Source organism: Gasterosteus aculeatus, chromosome 1 (assembly GCF_964276395.1).
Source record: "Gasterosteus aculeatus chromosome 1, fGasAcu3.hap1.1, whole genome shotgun sequence".
Classification (NCBI taxonomy): domain Eukaryota; kingdom Metazoa; phylum Chordata; class Actinopteri; order Perciformes; family Gasterosteidae; genus Gasterosteus; species Gasterosteus aculeatus.
The window spans coordinates 3622842-3637447 of record NC_135688.1 but is presented as its reverse complement, the minus strand read 5'-3'; the positions used below and the strand labels follow the sequence as shown (position 1 = coordinate 3637447).

The following is a 14606-nucleotide window of genomic DNA, read 5'->3' as shown; positions in this document are numbered from 1 at the left end:
CACCCCCCCCCATCAAGAAGCTGCTGATCGACGGGCGGGCAGATATTTTAGATTAGACACATTCTCTTTTAAACTTGCCCAAAGTCTGGAGTCCGGAACCAGCAAGGAACCCCCCCCCCCCCCCCCCCCAGGAGGGAGTTGCCAAAGCAGACTCCGATAAGCACGGCGTATTTACTCATCCATTGTCAGGAGCCGCGACTCGGGGGCAGATCTTCATGTGTTTTCACAACGTCTGGCTTTCCCCAAAAAAAGCTGGCGCGGAGCCCGAAGCTGTGAGGCGTCTCGCCGCGGAGGGTCACCTGATCTCTCTGGGATTTCAGACGCCCCGCCGCAGCCGCTTCACCTGCATCTTCACACGCGGGCGGGCGTAAAACCGCGGATCTATTACGGTGCAGATTAGATCCAGGAGCCTCTGCGGGCCCCTTGGTTCCCCCGGGGTCAGGGGGGTCGAGGCGTACGTCTTCGGCTCTCGCCGCTAAGGACCGGATCTGTGTTTACGCCTGAATAAATCACATCAGAGGAGAGCGGCGTCTCCACACGCCTAATCAGCGTTATAAAACATTATGGCCCCATTAGGGACTCTGGACTCACGCTGGAGCCTGAAGAGGCACCAGCGAGGAACTAGCTCTGCCAGACAGTTTAAACGCACACTCGCATGTTGGTTTAAACCTCTTGCCTTTTTTTTAAACCATCATTCGACCCAATACATCAAATGCTTTAATTGAAAATACGTCCCGCTGACGCAGAGCAGGACTCCGGAGTCGTGTGCAAACGGGGGTCAAAGCGGCAGAAGTGTGATCCCTCCACAACAGATGTGCACGATGACTCAAGAACTTGCTTAATGACTTATGGAGAAAATGGAAAAAAAGGAGTGTGAGAACTGCAGCGTGTGTGTGTGTGTGTGCGCGCGTGCGTGACACACACACACACACACACACACAGCAGCACCCTGACACAGAGCCCCTCGTTGGCACACGGCCACTCGTAGGTACGACTTCTCCTTTCCTGCAGTGTGTGTGTGTGTGTGTGTGTGTGTGTGTGTGTGTGTGTGTGTGTGTGTGTGTGTGTGTGCGGTCTTGCACCTGCTTGTGCGTAAGGCCGTGTGTGTGTTCTTACTGTTTGTATCAAAGAAGCTTCAAAGCACGCATGTCTGCGCTTGCATAATGTCTCCAGTATCTTCCGTCTGAGCGCATGCATCCATCCCCGCATATGCCTGCGTGTGCGCGTGTGTGCGTGCGTGTGTGTGTGTGTGTGTGTGCGTGCGTGTGTGTGTGTGCGTGCGTGTGTGTGTGTGTGTGTGTGTGTGTGTGTGCGTGTGTGTGTGTGTGTGTGTGTGTGTGTGGTTGCAAGTCGGAGAGAGAGGGACAACAAGGGAGGGAGAGACACGAGCGAGGTTTCAGAGCTCCATGAGTCCTGATGTGCTGCTGCGCGCTGTTTCTCTGCCAAGTTCGTGCAGCTCCACATCGGAGGATTCTTTAAGTTTTCGGTAGAAGTTTCTGCTGCTGCTGTTTGCGGAGGTTCGCCGCTCGTCTCCTCTCTCACATCTCTGGAGGTAACGCAAGGTAACGCATTTCAGTCGGCTTGAAACACAGAATAATAATTAGTTTAAGTTTAAGTAGAGTTCACTGAGATAAGGAATTGCTTAAATCTGCGTTTCAAATTTCTGTATATATATATATTTATCCTTAACACACGTAATCACTTTGTCAACCATGACTTTTTTTTAAATTACAATCATCATAGTTGAATGTTAAAAGATGAATTTATATATATATGTATGTTGAAAAAATTATATCCAGTAACTTTAAAGTTTCTTACATTGTGTAGAATTAATTTTTTTTTATGAATGCAACGTTGACTCTTTTTTATTTTTTTCTTTGCGTTTATTTAAATGATGTGTTGTTTGTTTTGGGGGTTTTCAGCCGGTGGTTCAGGTCGGATTTAGTATTCGTTGTTTGACTTTCTCCGCTGTATCGCGAGGCAGCGGACACGTTGCGCGCTTTGAAGATAAACGTGAGTAAAGTGTAGTTGAGAAGATAAAAGTTGATTCATTAACAGAAGGTCCAGTGCTTTTATTCTCAGGGTCCTTTCACGTAGAAATGCTCCGGTTTCATTCGCGTTTGAGCTCCTGACGCATCTGTAACGCGTCCGTTGGAAATGAAGTCATTGTTGTTTCATCAGCACATGAAAGTGTGTGTGAACGTGTTTATGTGGTCCGGTACACGAGCGGGTGGGACCACGTGCTTAATTAAGATAACGTGCAGATAACTGGCCTCTGCTACTAATGGAGTCCATCTAATCCGCTTTCTGTTCGACCCATTTTGGTTTGTACCTGTGACATTTACTGCAGAAGAATTCACAACTACCGAGTACTGTACGTGTCATTCATGTGTTGAACACATATTTATATTTTTGCCAAGTATGAAACTTTTTTACTTTTTTCTGTTTTACAATGTAGGCTAGTAACAACATGTATTTCCAAAATTGTGCTTTTTAAAGGCGCAAAACAGGGAAAAAAAGTACATATTCATTGAATATCACTTGATGTACTGATCTGGACAAATATGTAAAAGTACAATTCTACAACTGTTGTGTTTCATTTACATCTGGCCTATTAAGTATATATAAATTAGCTTTTAAATAAGAAATAAAGAACTTAAATTTGCTGCATTTGTCTAACTAACAAAAAAATTAATTAATAAACATTAAGTAATTAATCCTCAAAAAATAGATCATAGTTTAAAATAACATTTGCTCCTAATTGAAACCATACACAATGAATATAAGGCAGTAGGCTGGTTACACTATTTAAATGAGATCATTTCTCAGGACCTTCAAAAGCTGCTCATATTTCGAGACTCATCTGGTGTGTTCTGTGTTTCAGCGTCTCAGAGGACGAGCAGCTTGTGGAGAAGATCCAGGATTCCCGTAACGTCTTCGGGCCGGCCGCATCCTGTCATCTTTCCTCCTGTGCGCCCTCTGTCCTGACTCCTCCCCCTCATTCCGGCCCCAATCTCCTTTTAAAACAAATATTCAGATATTTGCATCTTCTTCTTTCATTCTTTCCACTCGGCTCTCCCGCGTCTCCTTTCCCTTACCGGTTGGGGGGACGATTCCATTTTCTAACTCCACTCCCCCTTCCAGCCCCTCGCTCCCCCTAATGGGCGCCACATCCGAAAGCAGCGCCACTTTCCCTCTCCACCCCTAACCGCCTCGCCAACGCCGACACCAACACCACCCAATGGAGACCACCGATATGATGCTGACGAGCATGTTGGCGATGGACAAAGGGGAGAACGAGGGGGAGGCGGGGAGGTGGGAGGAGGAGGAGGGGACGCAGCAGGAAAATGGCAGACCGATGCTGACCGACGGCGTCGCTGAGAGAGGATCCAAGAGCCCGACCCCCGGCTCTGGACAGCAGGTGTCCAACGGCTTCAGCGCGTCCACCCCTCAGGGCCAGGGAGGGGCGGGGGGCGCCGCCCCCGAGCCCGGAGCGGGCGCCGCCGTCCCCTCGGCGCGGCCGCCGGGGGGCCTCAGGACTCTGGTGGTCCAACAAATCAGCTCGGAGAGGCCCAGAGAAACCTGGAGCAAGAAGATGGACTTCCTGCTCTCTGTGATCGGCTACGCGGTGGATCTGGGAAACGTCTGGCGCTTCCCCTACATCTGCTACCAGAACGGAGGAGGTGAGGGAGCCCAGAGATGTTGGAAGGAGGAAACAGAATTTTGCCTTTAAAAATAAATGCATTGGAAATTGAATCTGAAAAGCATATATTGAAGTTTTAGATTATCGGTAAAAATCTTCTACTGTATATACTTCTTCAGTAAATTCAGTTCTATTTAAATTGTGTTTACTTAGAGACACAATTAAGTCCTCCCTGCTGCCAGGAGAAAACTTGTCCAGGAAACTTTGAGTTCTATCCTGTGAGGTTGGGGGAGGTCATACTGGGGAGGTCATACTGGGGAGGTCATACTGGAGAGGTCATACTGGGGAGGTCATACTGGAGAGGTCATACTGGGGAGGTCATACTGGTGAACTATACTGTTGAGGTCATACTGGTGAACTTTACTGGGGAGGTCATACTGGTGAACTTTACTGGGGAGGTCATACTGGTGAACTTTACTGGGGAGGTCATACTGGTGAACTATACTGGGGAGGTCATACTGGTGAACTATACTGTTGAGGTCATACTGGTGAACTTTACTGGGGAGGTCATACTGGTGAACTATACTGTTGAGGTCATACTGGTGAACTTTACTGGGGAGGTCATACTGGTGAACTATACTGTTGAGGTCATACTGGTGAACTTTACTGGGGAGGTCATACTGGTGAACTATACTGTTGAGGTCATACTGGTGAACTTTACTGGGGAGGTCATACTGGTGAACTTTACTGGGGAGGTCATACTGGTGAACTATACTGGGGAGGTCATACTGGTGAACTATACTGGGGAGGTCATACTGGTGAACTTTACTGGGGAGGTCATACTGGTGAACTATACTGTTGAGGTCATACTGGTGAACTATACTGGGGAGGTCATATTGGTGAACTTTACTGGGGAGGTCATACTGGTGAACTATACTGGGGAGGTCATACTGGTGAACTTTACTGGGGAGGTCATACTGGTGAACTATACTGGGGAGGTCATACTGGTGAACTATACTGGGGAGGTCATACTGGTGAACTTTACTGGGGAGGTCATACTGGTGAACTATGTGTAAAACTGTGACTTCACCCACGAGACCGTTGAAACCAGAAGTCCGCGGTGACTTGTGAGCTCCGCCGGTGGAGTTTGAGTTATCTACAGTCGCTCACTGAAGGTCCGCCTCCCGAAGCCGCCGCCGCCGCCCGCCATTCCCCCGGTGGAGTCGTCATTTTTCTTGTTTCTACCACTTTGGATCTAATCCAATAAACAAACCATCCAAACGTTCGCAGCCTGGAGTTCTGTGAATCTGCACTCGATTGCTCTTCCTAAATGACCGGATGTGTTTCTCAGTTAACTGAAATTGAATTGCAGGAACTCAATTTGGATCGTGAGAACTGAAAGTGGAAGTAATGATAAACTTTCAGTGATTACCAAATACGGTTTCAGCAACTTGATTCAATTTCCAAAAAAATCAGTTTTAAGTTGATTGTTTTGTAGTTTTTCAATGGAGCAGTTCAAATTACACCATACAAATCAAAATCATGGCATCATTCTATGCAATTTTCCGTTTGAGCTGTATATATATATATATATATATATATTTATACAGTGTGTGTGCATTCAAGCTCAGATTCTGGTGCCACATAATTCTGCGAGCAGGTCTGCTTGTGTTACTACCAGGGTCTCCCTTTCCACTTTTATTGAATTTGCAATAATAAAATCTTTGCAATTTCCTGTGTTCTGTGCGTGTCTCCCGGAGCGAGGTGGAGATGGCGACCGGGAGACACTTGATAGAGGCGACCGTATTAATTGTGATTCTTATGAGAACACCTTGAGTCTCTTTCGCGGCGCTTAATAACCTGTCTACCAGGCAGCTGCTCAATCAGCCCTTATCTCTCCGTTCATGTCACAAAGAGACGCCGAGACCCACCCACGCACACAGAAACACAAACCTGCACATGAAACTAGTCGATACTCTGACAGAGGCAAATACGGAGAGAGACTCTCAAACTCTGCTCGGAGTTCAAAACAGCTGCAGCTTCTAGTCCTCCATCACTTCATACTTTCCTCACCTCGCAGCCTGTCCGCCCGGAATCTGCACAAAAATGACCTTCCTACTGCGTGTTTCCCCACGTTAAATGGAGAGTCACACGGCCCGCAGCGTTGTTTTTGAATGGACCCGGGTCATGTAAATGATCAGGTACCTAAAGCCTTTAATGGGTTTTACTTGGTTCTCTGGTTATTGAGGTGTACAGGTGTGTGAACAAGTGGCATTCCTCAGGAGTGTGATTTATTTAAATTCTTTATTGTTTATTGTTAACTCATTCTCCTCTCCGCATCAATCCACAAGTAATCCTCCGCCCTCGTGTCTCCGCCCAGGGGCCTTTTTGCTGCCCTACCTGTTGATGGCCGTGTTCGGAGGGGTCCCGCTGTTCTACATGGAGCTGGCGCTGGGCCAGTTCCACCGCAGCGGCTGCATCTCCATCTGGAAACACATATGCCCCATCTTCAAAGGTAGGCAGAGCAGATGGGGGGGGTGGTGGGGGGACGAGTGGATGGCAATGGCTCGGATTAAAAAGGCAAGAGGGGGACATGAGAGAGCAGGGCTTACTAACAGGAAAATTGGCAGTAGGAGAACAAAGGAGGGAAAAAGGACGGTGTCGAGCCGTCGCCGAGGCCCGAGAGACAGCTCATTAAACCTCCCGGTCCTCCTCGGTACTGAGGTCTCTCTGAGTACTGAGTCTCCCTTGAAGAGCCTCCCCAGCCTCCTGTACATCTTATGAGATATGATGACTCTCTGTTATGCAAATCGTCACATTTCCATGCCAAATGCCAGATCTTCAGAAACGTGATAGTATGTTGGTGTTGGGAAATGTCACCCGCTCAACCCACAGCCACTTGAATTTGGCTTGAAAGCACCACTGATGTGTCTTCAGCAAGTGACTGACCGGTGCCACAGAAACTGGCACCGGTCAGTCGCTGGTGACGTCAAACCGATGATCAAGAACGTCGACGTTTTCTTCAGGCTTTGCTTTTTTTTTTTGCGCTAATGGCGGCTTCCTCCACTCGTCCAGGGATCGGCTTCGCCATCTGCATCATCGCCCTCTACATAGCCTTCTACTACAACACCATCATGGCCTGGGCCCTGTATTACCTGCTGTCGTCATTTCGGCCCACCCTGCCCTGGACCACCTGCACCAACAGCTGGAACACGGTCAACTGTAACCGCTACATGTCCACCGACCACAACGTGTCCTGGTCCAACTCCTCCACCTCCCCGGCCGAGGAGTTCTATACGTAAGTGCATGTAAGTCAGATGTAGAGGCGTAAGGTGGGGGGGGCGGTGGGCGGGGGGGGGGGTTGGAAAGGCATAATTCAGTCCAATCAGGAAAGACAACAGACGCGAGCCAGCGAGGATGCAGAAGCTTCACTTGATGGACTTTTGGCCCCTGTTGGATTCGATTTACGGGGATAGAGGTCTATAAATAGCTTGATTTGGAGCTCCACTTGGCGAGCCGCGGACTTCGCTCGGCAGCTTCTCGAGCTGTGCTCATCCACCGCCACAGTCCCACATGACCTCAGCGAGATAAAGCAGATAAGGTGCTTTAAATGTTCTTCAGCTGGGATGATGTTTGGACGCCAGGAAAGCCTCAGGCCAAATCCCAAAGTCTATAGTGTTAAACACACCGCTGTGAGATGAGCAGGTGGAGGACGAGAGTTGAGGAGGCAGAAGGAACCAGCTGTTCAAAAAAGCTCTTTTTGGGACTATTGGAAGCTCAAACAGAGAGAGAGAGAGGAGAAAGTATTGAGGCAGCACTTGTTGAATCTCCCCCAGAATAAAATTGTTGTTCTTATTAAAAAGAGAAAACTGTTTCTGACATTAAAAAAAAGCTTATATTATTCCATGTCTTCCAATCTTTGGCTGACTGCTTTCCGAGTGATTAATTCAAATGATTAATTTCTTTCCCTCTTCCTTTGAGGGTGTAACATGAAACCTGAGCTGCGTCTTTATTACTCTCGACTGCTCTGGCACGCCGCTCTCCGCTGGCGGTGTCTTATCAGGCGCTCACTCCGCTGGGACGGATTCAGGGTTTATCCGTAGTTGACTTTTCCTAAAACAGGTTTTAAAGAACAAATTCCGCAACTCAGTCTGGCGCCAGAATTTCCTGTTTTTCACCATAAATCACGTCTGTTTTATTGTCCGAGCTCTGTGTGCTTAACCTGTGACCAGATGTTAACCTCACTCGTTCATTTCAGCCGCCTACTTTGTTATCCGTGTAATGTTTTTTTACCACTTTGGCTTGTGTAAACGTCTCAGAAGTCAGTCACGGCTCCCTCGTCTTTATTTAGACACCCTAGCGGTTCCCTTTAGGCGAACTTCCATCGCTGCTCATTTAATCAGAATGAATCATTTATATGTGCACATTACGTAATTGTTACGTTAATGTACACTCACCCTACCACCCCCCCCGCCCTGCCTCGTTTCCTCCACCCAGTCGCCAGGTGTTGCAGGTCCACCTCTCCCCAGGTCTGCACCAGCTGGGCTCTGTCAGCTGGCAGCTGGCCCTCTGCCTGCTCTTCATCTTCATCATCGTCTACTTCAGCATCTGGAAAGGAGTCAAGACGTCTGGAAAGGTAACCAAAAGGGCGCCTGCATGGCTGAGGGAGGTGGGGGCGTGTGCCAGTTTAAATGGATGGATGGATGGATTGGCGGAACCAAAGAGGCAGAGAAAATCATGGCTGTTCTGCTGGCGTCATCTGCCCCCCCCCCCACCTGTATCATGAATCAGCATCATGCATCACAGGATATCAGCTGCTATGACGACCCCTCAGTTCCCCTCTTTTCTGCATCAGGTGGTTTGGGTGACTGCTACCTTTCCCTACCTGGTCCTCCTGGTGCTGCTCGTCCGTGGGGCCACTCTGCCAGGGGCCTGGAGGGGCGTGGTCTTCTACCTCAAGCCTGACTGGCAGAAGCTTCTGAGCACTACGGTGAGTCGCTTGCCTTTAACTTTTCCCATCACCGTTATCTTGGTGGAAGCCCTTCGTCTCAACGCACTCGGCTCCGCTCAGGTGTGGATCGACGCAGCGGCTCAGATCTTCTTCTCGTTGGGGCCGGGGTTCGGCGTGCTCCTCGCCTTTGCCAGCTACAACCCGTTTCACAACAACTGCTACAAGTGAGCGCTTTTCTTGAATGCACGTTTCACACCTCAATAAAACCACATCTTCCAAAAACTCAAATCAATCGGACGATCATGTAAACGTCTTCTCCCTTCATCTCAGAGATGCTCTGATCACCAGCTCTGTGAACTGCCTGACCAGCTTCCTGTCCGGCTTCGTCATCTTTACCGTGCTGGGCTACATGGCAGAGATGAGGCAGCAGGACGTGGATACTGTGGCCAAGGATGCTGGTAGAAACCAATGCCGAATCTGTAGTTCTTAACGACGACGCACCCTGGTTTAAAGAGATCTGAGGGTTTTGTAGCACACGCACCTAGCGAATGAAAGCGTGTGAGGATGTATTCATCTTTTAACCCGGCTCTCCTCCCCAGGTCCCAGTCTGCTGTTCATCATCTATGCAGAAGCCATAGCAAATATGCCTGCTGCTACCTTCTTTTCCATCATCTTCTTCCTCATGATCATTATGTTGGGTCTGGATAGCACGGTACGTTTGATTACTCCTTTGGCCTAAATGTTCTTCTTCTGTCCTCGCCTGTTCCTCGCTCCTCCTTCCTCTTATCTACCCAACTCCTGCTGTTGCCCCTGGGGGGGGGAAAGGGGGGGCGGCTCTCGCGTGCTCTCTGGAACCCAGAAAACGGACGGGTTCATAATTTGCCTTGTCACATAGGCGCACGTCTTCTTCTATTTGCCTCGTTGTGCTCGTTGATCCATAGCGAGGTAGCCGGTGTTGTTTGTCCTCGCCGCCGCGGTTTGGATAACAGTCAGAAAAACAATGTGACAGGACGTCCCTATCGCTGTTGTGCGGCGATCTTGTCTCCGTGCGCCCGTGTTTGTCGGCTGTGAGGCGGCCAGCTGGAGAGGGCCGGCGAGGCTCTTATCACACACTGATAATCAGCCTGGAATCATTTTATGCCTGAGGTTATTACTACAGAGCGCGTCGCTGCGTTGGGACTCATTTCGGATGGGCTTCGAGCCACGGCGCCGGTGGGTTCGTCCCATCAGTGTGCTGCGGATCGTCAGAAGAGTGTCGCGTCGCTTTTTTTCGGATTGATTCGGACCAAAACGCCTGCGTCGCGACTCGTCGCTCTTAGGTTTCTGCAGAGAGAGGTTTTCTTCTCCGGCCTCCTCGATTCTCATTGTGCTCGGCCTGCTGTCTCCAGTTTGCCGGGTTGGAGGGGGTGATCACCGCCATGCTCGACGAGTTCCCTCACGTCCTGGCGAAGAGACGAGAGTGGTTTGTCTTAGGCCTGGTGTGCGTCTGCTTCCTCGGGGCTCTCTCCACGCTCACATATGTAAGTTAATAAGCACATTAAACACTGGCTACCATCCTGAAAACATCATACACAATCCCTCTAATACCATTCACAGATCTGTAATTCATCTCAATTAAGAATAGATGTATTGTGATTTCTGCTGCTAATAAGAAACACATCAAAAGTCTCTTGCTGCTGTATTTTAAGTAATGCGATGAACTGTAATGTGATTAAACCCCCCCGCCGCCTCCCCCATGCTGTGCCAGGGAGGAGCGTTCGTGGTGAAGCTGTTTGAGGAGTACGCTACGGGCCCCGCGGTCATCACCGTGGTGCTGCTCGAGGTCATCGCCGTCTCCTGGTTCTACGGCAAGTTAGAGTGACGTCGAGTGTAGCGGCTAAAGTCGGTTGACACCGGTTTGGAAAGTTGTGGCCCTCTGACATTTGAGAGGGTGTATTGATTGTGTGTGTGTGTGTGTGTGTGTTTGTGTGTTCCAGGTACCAACCGGTTCTGTAATGACATCCATCTCATGCTTGGTTTCTACCCGGGGTTCTTCTGGAGGATCTGCTGGGTGGCCATCTGCCCCTGCTTCCTGCTGGTGAGGCCCATGTACACCATCTACACACCGAGGGCCGACAAGTGGCTCACTTGTGCATCCTGTGCAGGGTTGTCTCACCTTTTGATGCTTCTCCTCCCGTGTGCAGTTCATCATCATCAGCTTTCTGGCCTTCCCCCCGGAGGTCAGGCTGTTCGACTACCACTTCCCGCCGTGGACCACTGTCCTGGGCTACTGCATCGGGGTGTCTTCCTTCATCTGTGTGCCTGTTTACATGGTCTACTACTTGCTCCGTGCCAAGGGAACCTTCAAACAGGTACAGCGTCTCGCAGGAAGAACACCGTGAATGAGCAGAGCCTTTGTAAACTGCTGTGCAAAGCGTGGACTTTAGGGACTCGATGTCCAGTGCGTCTTCTAACTAGTTTTCCCCCCCATGAGTGCTTCCTTCGCCTTCGACCCACATCCCTGTCCGACCTTTGCTCTCTTGCTGAAGCCTCTCCAGCTTTTGCTTTCCTTTTCATGCACCGGCAGACTCGGCGCTCAGATATGTGCCTGGATATCGGTATCAAAGGGGGGAGGGAGGAGGAGGAGGAGGAGGGCGAAAGATTAAAGCCGAGCCGAAGCCAGGATAAAAAAAAAGCCATGACAACTTCCAGGCCTCAGAAAGGCCAAATTAGAGCAGACCAGGCTGTTTGGAATCGGAGGCCCCGTGCGTGAGAAACGAGGCGACGTCTATGAAACTTGGTCGTACGTTCCGAGCTTATATAATGAATAGTAACACAACGCGTGTCCGTCCCATTTACTCATTGGTGTTATTGTCAGAGGCTTTGTCGGAGGTTGACAGCAGGTAGGAGGCTGGTAGGCGGACAACAATGCCACTGATACACACTGTCAACACACGGGAGGCGCGTGTTTGTGTGTCGGTGTGGCTCACGGAGCCAGAAGAGGCCGAGCGACAGCGGAGCTCTGGGTTGTGCGTTTGGCGTCTGGAACATCTGCATCCTGTTCTTTCTCTCCCCCCGTTCTGAAACGTGGAGGCGAGGCAGTGGTCAATCACGCAGTAAACAGTAGTCAGTTATAAAGGGAGGGAGGGGGGGGGTCTGTGATATGTGAGCACGTGCATTAAAAAATATTAAGCTGATGGGTCCAATGGTAAATAATAACAACACAATCTCCTGTGGTTCACGCCTGGCAGGGAGGCAGGACGTACTGCACAAATTGATACACGTTAAATATCCTTTCGATATATATATTTTTTCATATGTCTTCAGCGAGATTGATGCTCCCGTATGTGAAGTCGATCGCGCTGCCGTCAGATCAGTGGACCAGGAAGATCACAACCTGCCTTTGTTTGTGTATCTCTTCTCCCAGCGGCTGCTAAAGAGCATCACTCCAGAGCCCAGCGGCAACCAACACGGACACCTCATCGTCACCAACGCAGTCTGACCCCACCCGGACCGGCACAGAGCGCCCTCTTCTGGACAGACTGCTAAGCTACAGGACAAGGGGCTACCGTTCACCGTCTTTGCCTCTTTTTCTTACATCGCACACTTGTTTTTAGCTGTCACACAGACACACACACACACACACACACACTGAGGTCGAGAGTAGCGGTGGAGTTCGACACCCTCTTTTTTCTTTTTTAAGTCATTTTGTGACCGACCTTTCTTCAGGTTATGTAGTTGAAACAAATGTTTTATACAATAATAGAGTATTATTCTGTCTATGTTTGTGTAGACAATAAACTGCAGTTACTGAACTTTGAGGTCAGTCAAAGGAGGCCAAATGGTTACATTCCTCTCTGTCTTTATGGTTGCGTTTTCATATTATGCTGTTAAGTTGTGCATTTTAATATGTAGCTCTATTCAGGTATCTGTTACTGAAGCCAAATATATGATATCTGTTCTGTTCATGTTTCTAAAGACGTTCCTATGTTTTCGCTGCCGTGTTGACTGTCAGCCTGTGCTTACCTGGAGGCGTCTCGGACAGCTGACAGATTTGCAATGACTTCCCTACACTGTGAAGCACTGTCTGTTAGTGACACCAATGTGTGTGTGTGTGTGTGTGTGTGTGTGCGCGTGCGTATGTGTGTCTGGAAAAAAAAGACTGTTATAATTCCCAGTGGGAAAAAGAAATCAGAGACACAACCAACCAAGTGTATTTGTCCCATTACTGCCATGTGAAACGTGTATTTATTTTCATTTGTCCTTTCTGACCTCCCACTCAGTGTGACACACATTGCGTGTGACGTCACATGTCACATGACGTTAATCACGGTCACATTCTGCATGACCGTCAGTCATAGAAACCAAATATGGATCAGAGCTAATAACATTATCGATGGCATAGTCTGAAAATCTGCATTACTGCTCTTTACTTTCTACCAAAAATGAATGTGTGTGTGCGTGCGTGTGTGTGTGTGTGCGTGTGTGTGTGCGTGTGTGTGCGTGTGTGTTTCTTAGAGTATGTAGGAGCAGGGGGTTAAAATATGGCGAGTACTGTACATCTACATGCGTATTTACTAGTCAGTTTGGTATTGTAGTAATCTATCCTGTGAATACCCGTCTCCTCTCCATGGATGTGTGTGTGTGTGTGTGTGTTTAGCTCTTGTGTGGGCTTGATTGTTGTGTGTGTGTGTGTGTGTGTGTGTGTGCACCTTGATGGTGTTGGTGCATGTATGGGTGGTTGTGAAAAAAAGAACCTTGAGTGTTCAGCCCCTTTATGTGTGCATGCTGTAATGCGCGTGTGTGTGTAAACTGTTCTTCAAATGTGTGTGTGTGTGTGTGTGTGTGCGTGTGTGTGTGTGTGTGTGCGTAATGTGTTCTCCTGTCTTGTTAACTGCCAAAATATGTAACGACGGAAGTAAACTCCCTCCTGCCTCTCTCTCTTGTACCTGTGGAGCTTATGTAAGATATGTGTATGTCAAAAGACTGTATTGAGAAATACACCTGTATAGAATAAAGATATATGAATATATGGGAAATAACAGATAATAAAGATATATGGAAATAAATTACCGCTGTTGATTCTTTTCTTTGTTCGTCGTGAAAGTGTTTTATTTTCTTGATGCTTACAAAAGTTGTCATGTTAATCTAATCTACGAGCACGAATTCACACAACGAACCAACAGAAAACTTTTACCACATGTGTGTGTCTCGTACAGACCGACAGACACACACAGGTACACTTACACTACTGTCAAAGGATTGCGTTCTCTTCAGTAGTTACAGCAAACTAAAGAGAATAAACTAACAACAAACAAAACTCGTCACAGTAAGAATTAAAGTTGGATAATAATCAGCTGCAGAGCGATTTGTTTCATTCCTTTTTTGTCTTTTATAGGAGCTTCTTTATGATATAACCGTGTTTCATAACGAGGGGTGCGGCTCTGGAGGGAGGCCTGAACAAACATTGTCAATATCTTTCTTGCATTCAGCCACACGTGGAACTGAAGCTGCTACTTTTATTTAAAAAAAAGAGCTTTTTTTTATTCATTCGTATAATCTTTCAAATCTCTTGTGTGTGTGTGTTTTTGTGGTCAAATAACCCTTTAAAAATCGTCCTTCTTGCCGGATGCTTCGGATGATCTGCAGGCCTGAAGGTGTTTTAATGAGCTGGTAAAACGCTGAGGTGTCATGTGACAAAGTGGGGCCCCCGCGGGGGGCTCCTTGTGGGGCTCCTCTGGGGGTTTGCGCGGGTCAAGGACTCGGTCGCGGGGGGGAGGGGGTTCAATCGTTGGTTGTCCCGACCTGTCGGGACCATCGGCCTGGTCCGCCCGTGTGTACTTTAGTGCCTAAACAACACAACGCTGCCCTGTCACCACTGATTAATCCCACCGCTGACAACTGTAATCGCCAGCCTTGTGGTCACACACACACACACACACACACACACACACAATCAGTAGCCGTTGCACAACAGATAGGCCTACTTCATGTAACCAGGCAGCACGGTATATTTACTAGGAGAAAACTTTT

General features: G+C 48.5%; 1 protein-coding gene across 1 annotated transcript; it reads left to right on the top strand.

Moving 5' to 3' along the window:
- Positions 1-1398: 1398 nt before the first annotated feature.
- Positions 1399-13642, top strand: slc6a4a (solute carrier family 6 member 4a). The gene is made up of 14 exons (XM_040189480.2): positions 1399-1562; positions 2885-3683; positions 6024-6158; positions 6719-6941; positions 8141-8279; positions 8499-8633; positions 8715-8818; positions 8925-9052; positions 9194-9306; positions 9983-10114; positions 10342-10441; positions 10571-10671; positions 10778-10945; positions 12001-13642. The coding sequence occupies exons 2-14, from the start codon at positions 3242-3244 to the stop codon at positions 12073-12075; spliced, it is 1995 nt and encodes a 664-aa protein (XP_040045414.2). The 5' UTR covers positions 1399-1562; positions 2885-3241; the 3' UTR covers positions 12076-13642.
- The last annotated feature ends 964 nt before the right edge of the window (positions 13643-14606 follow it).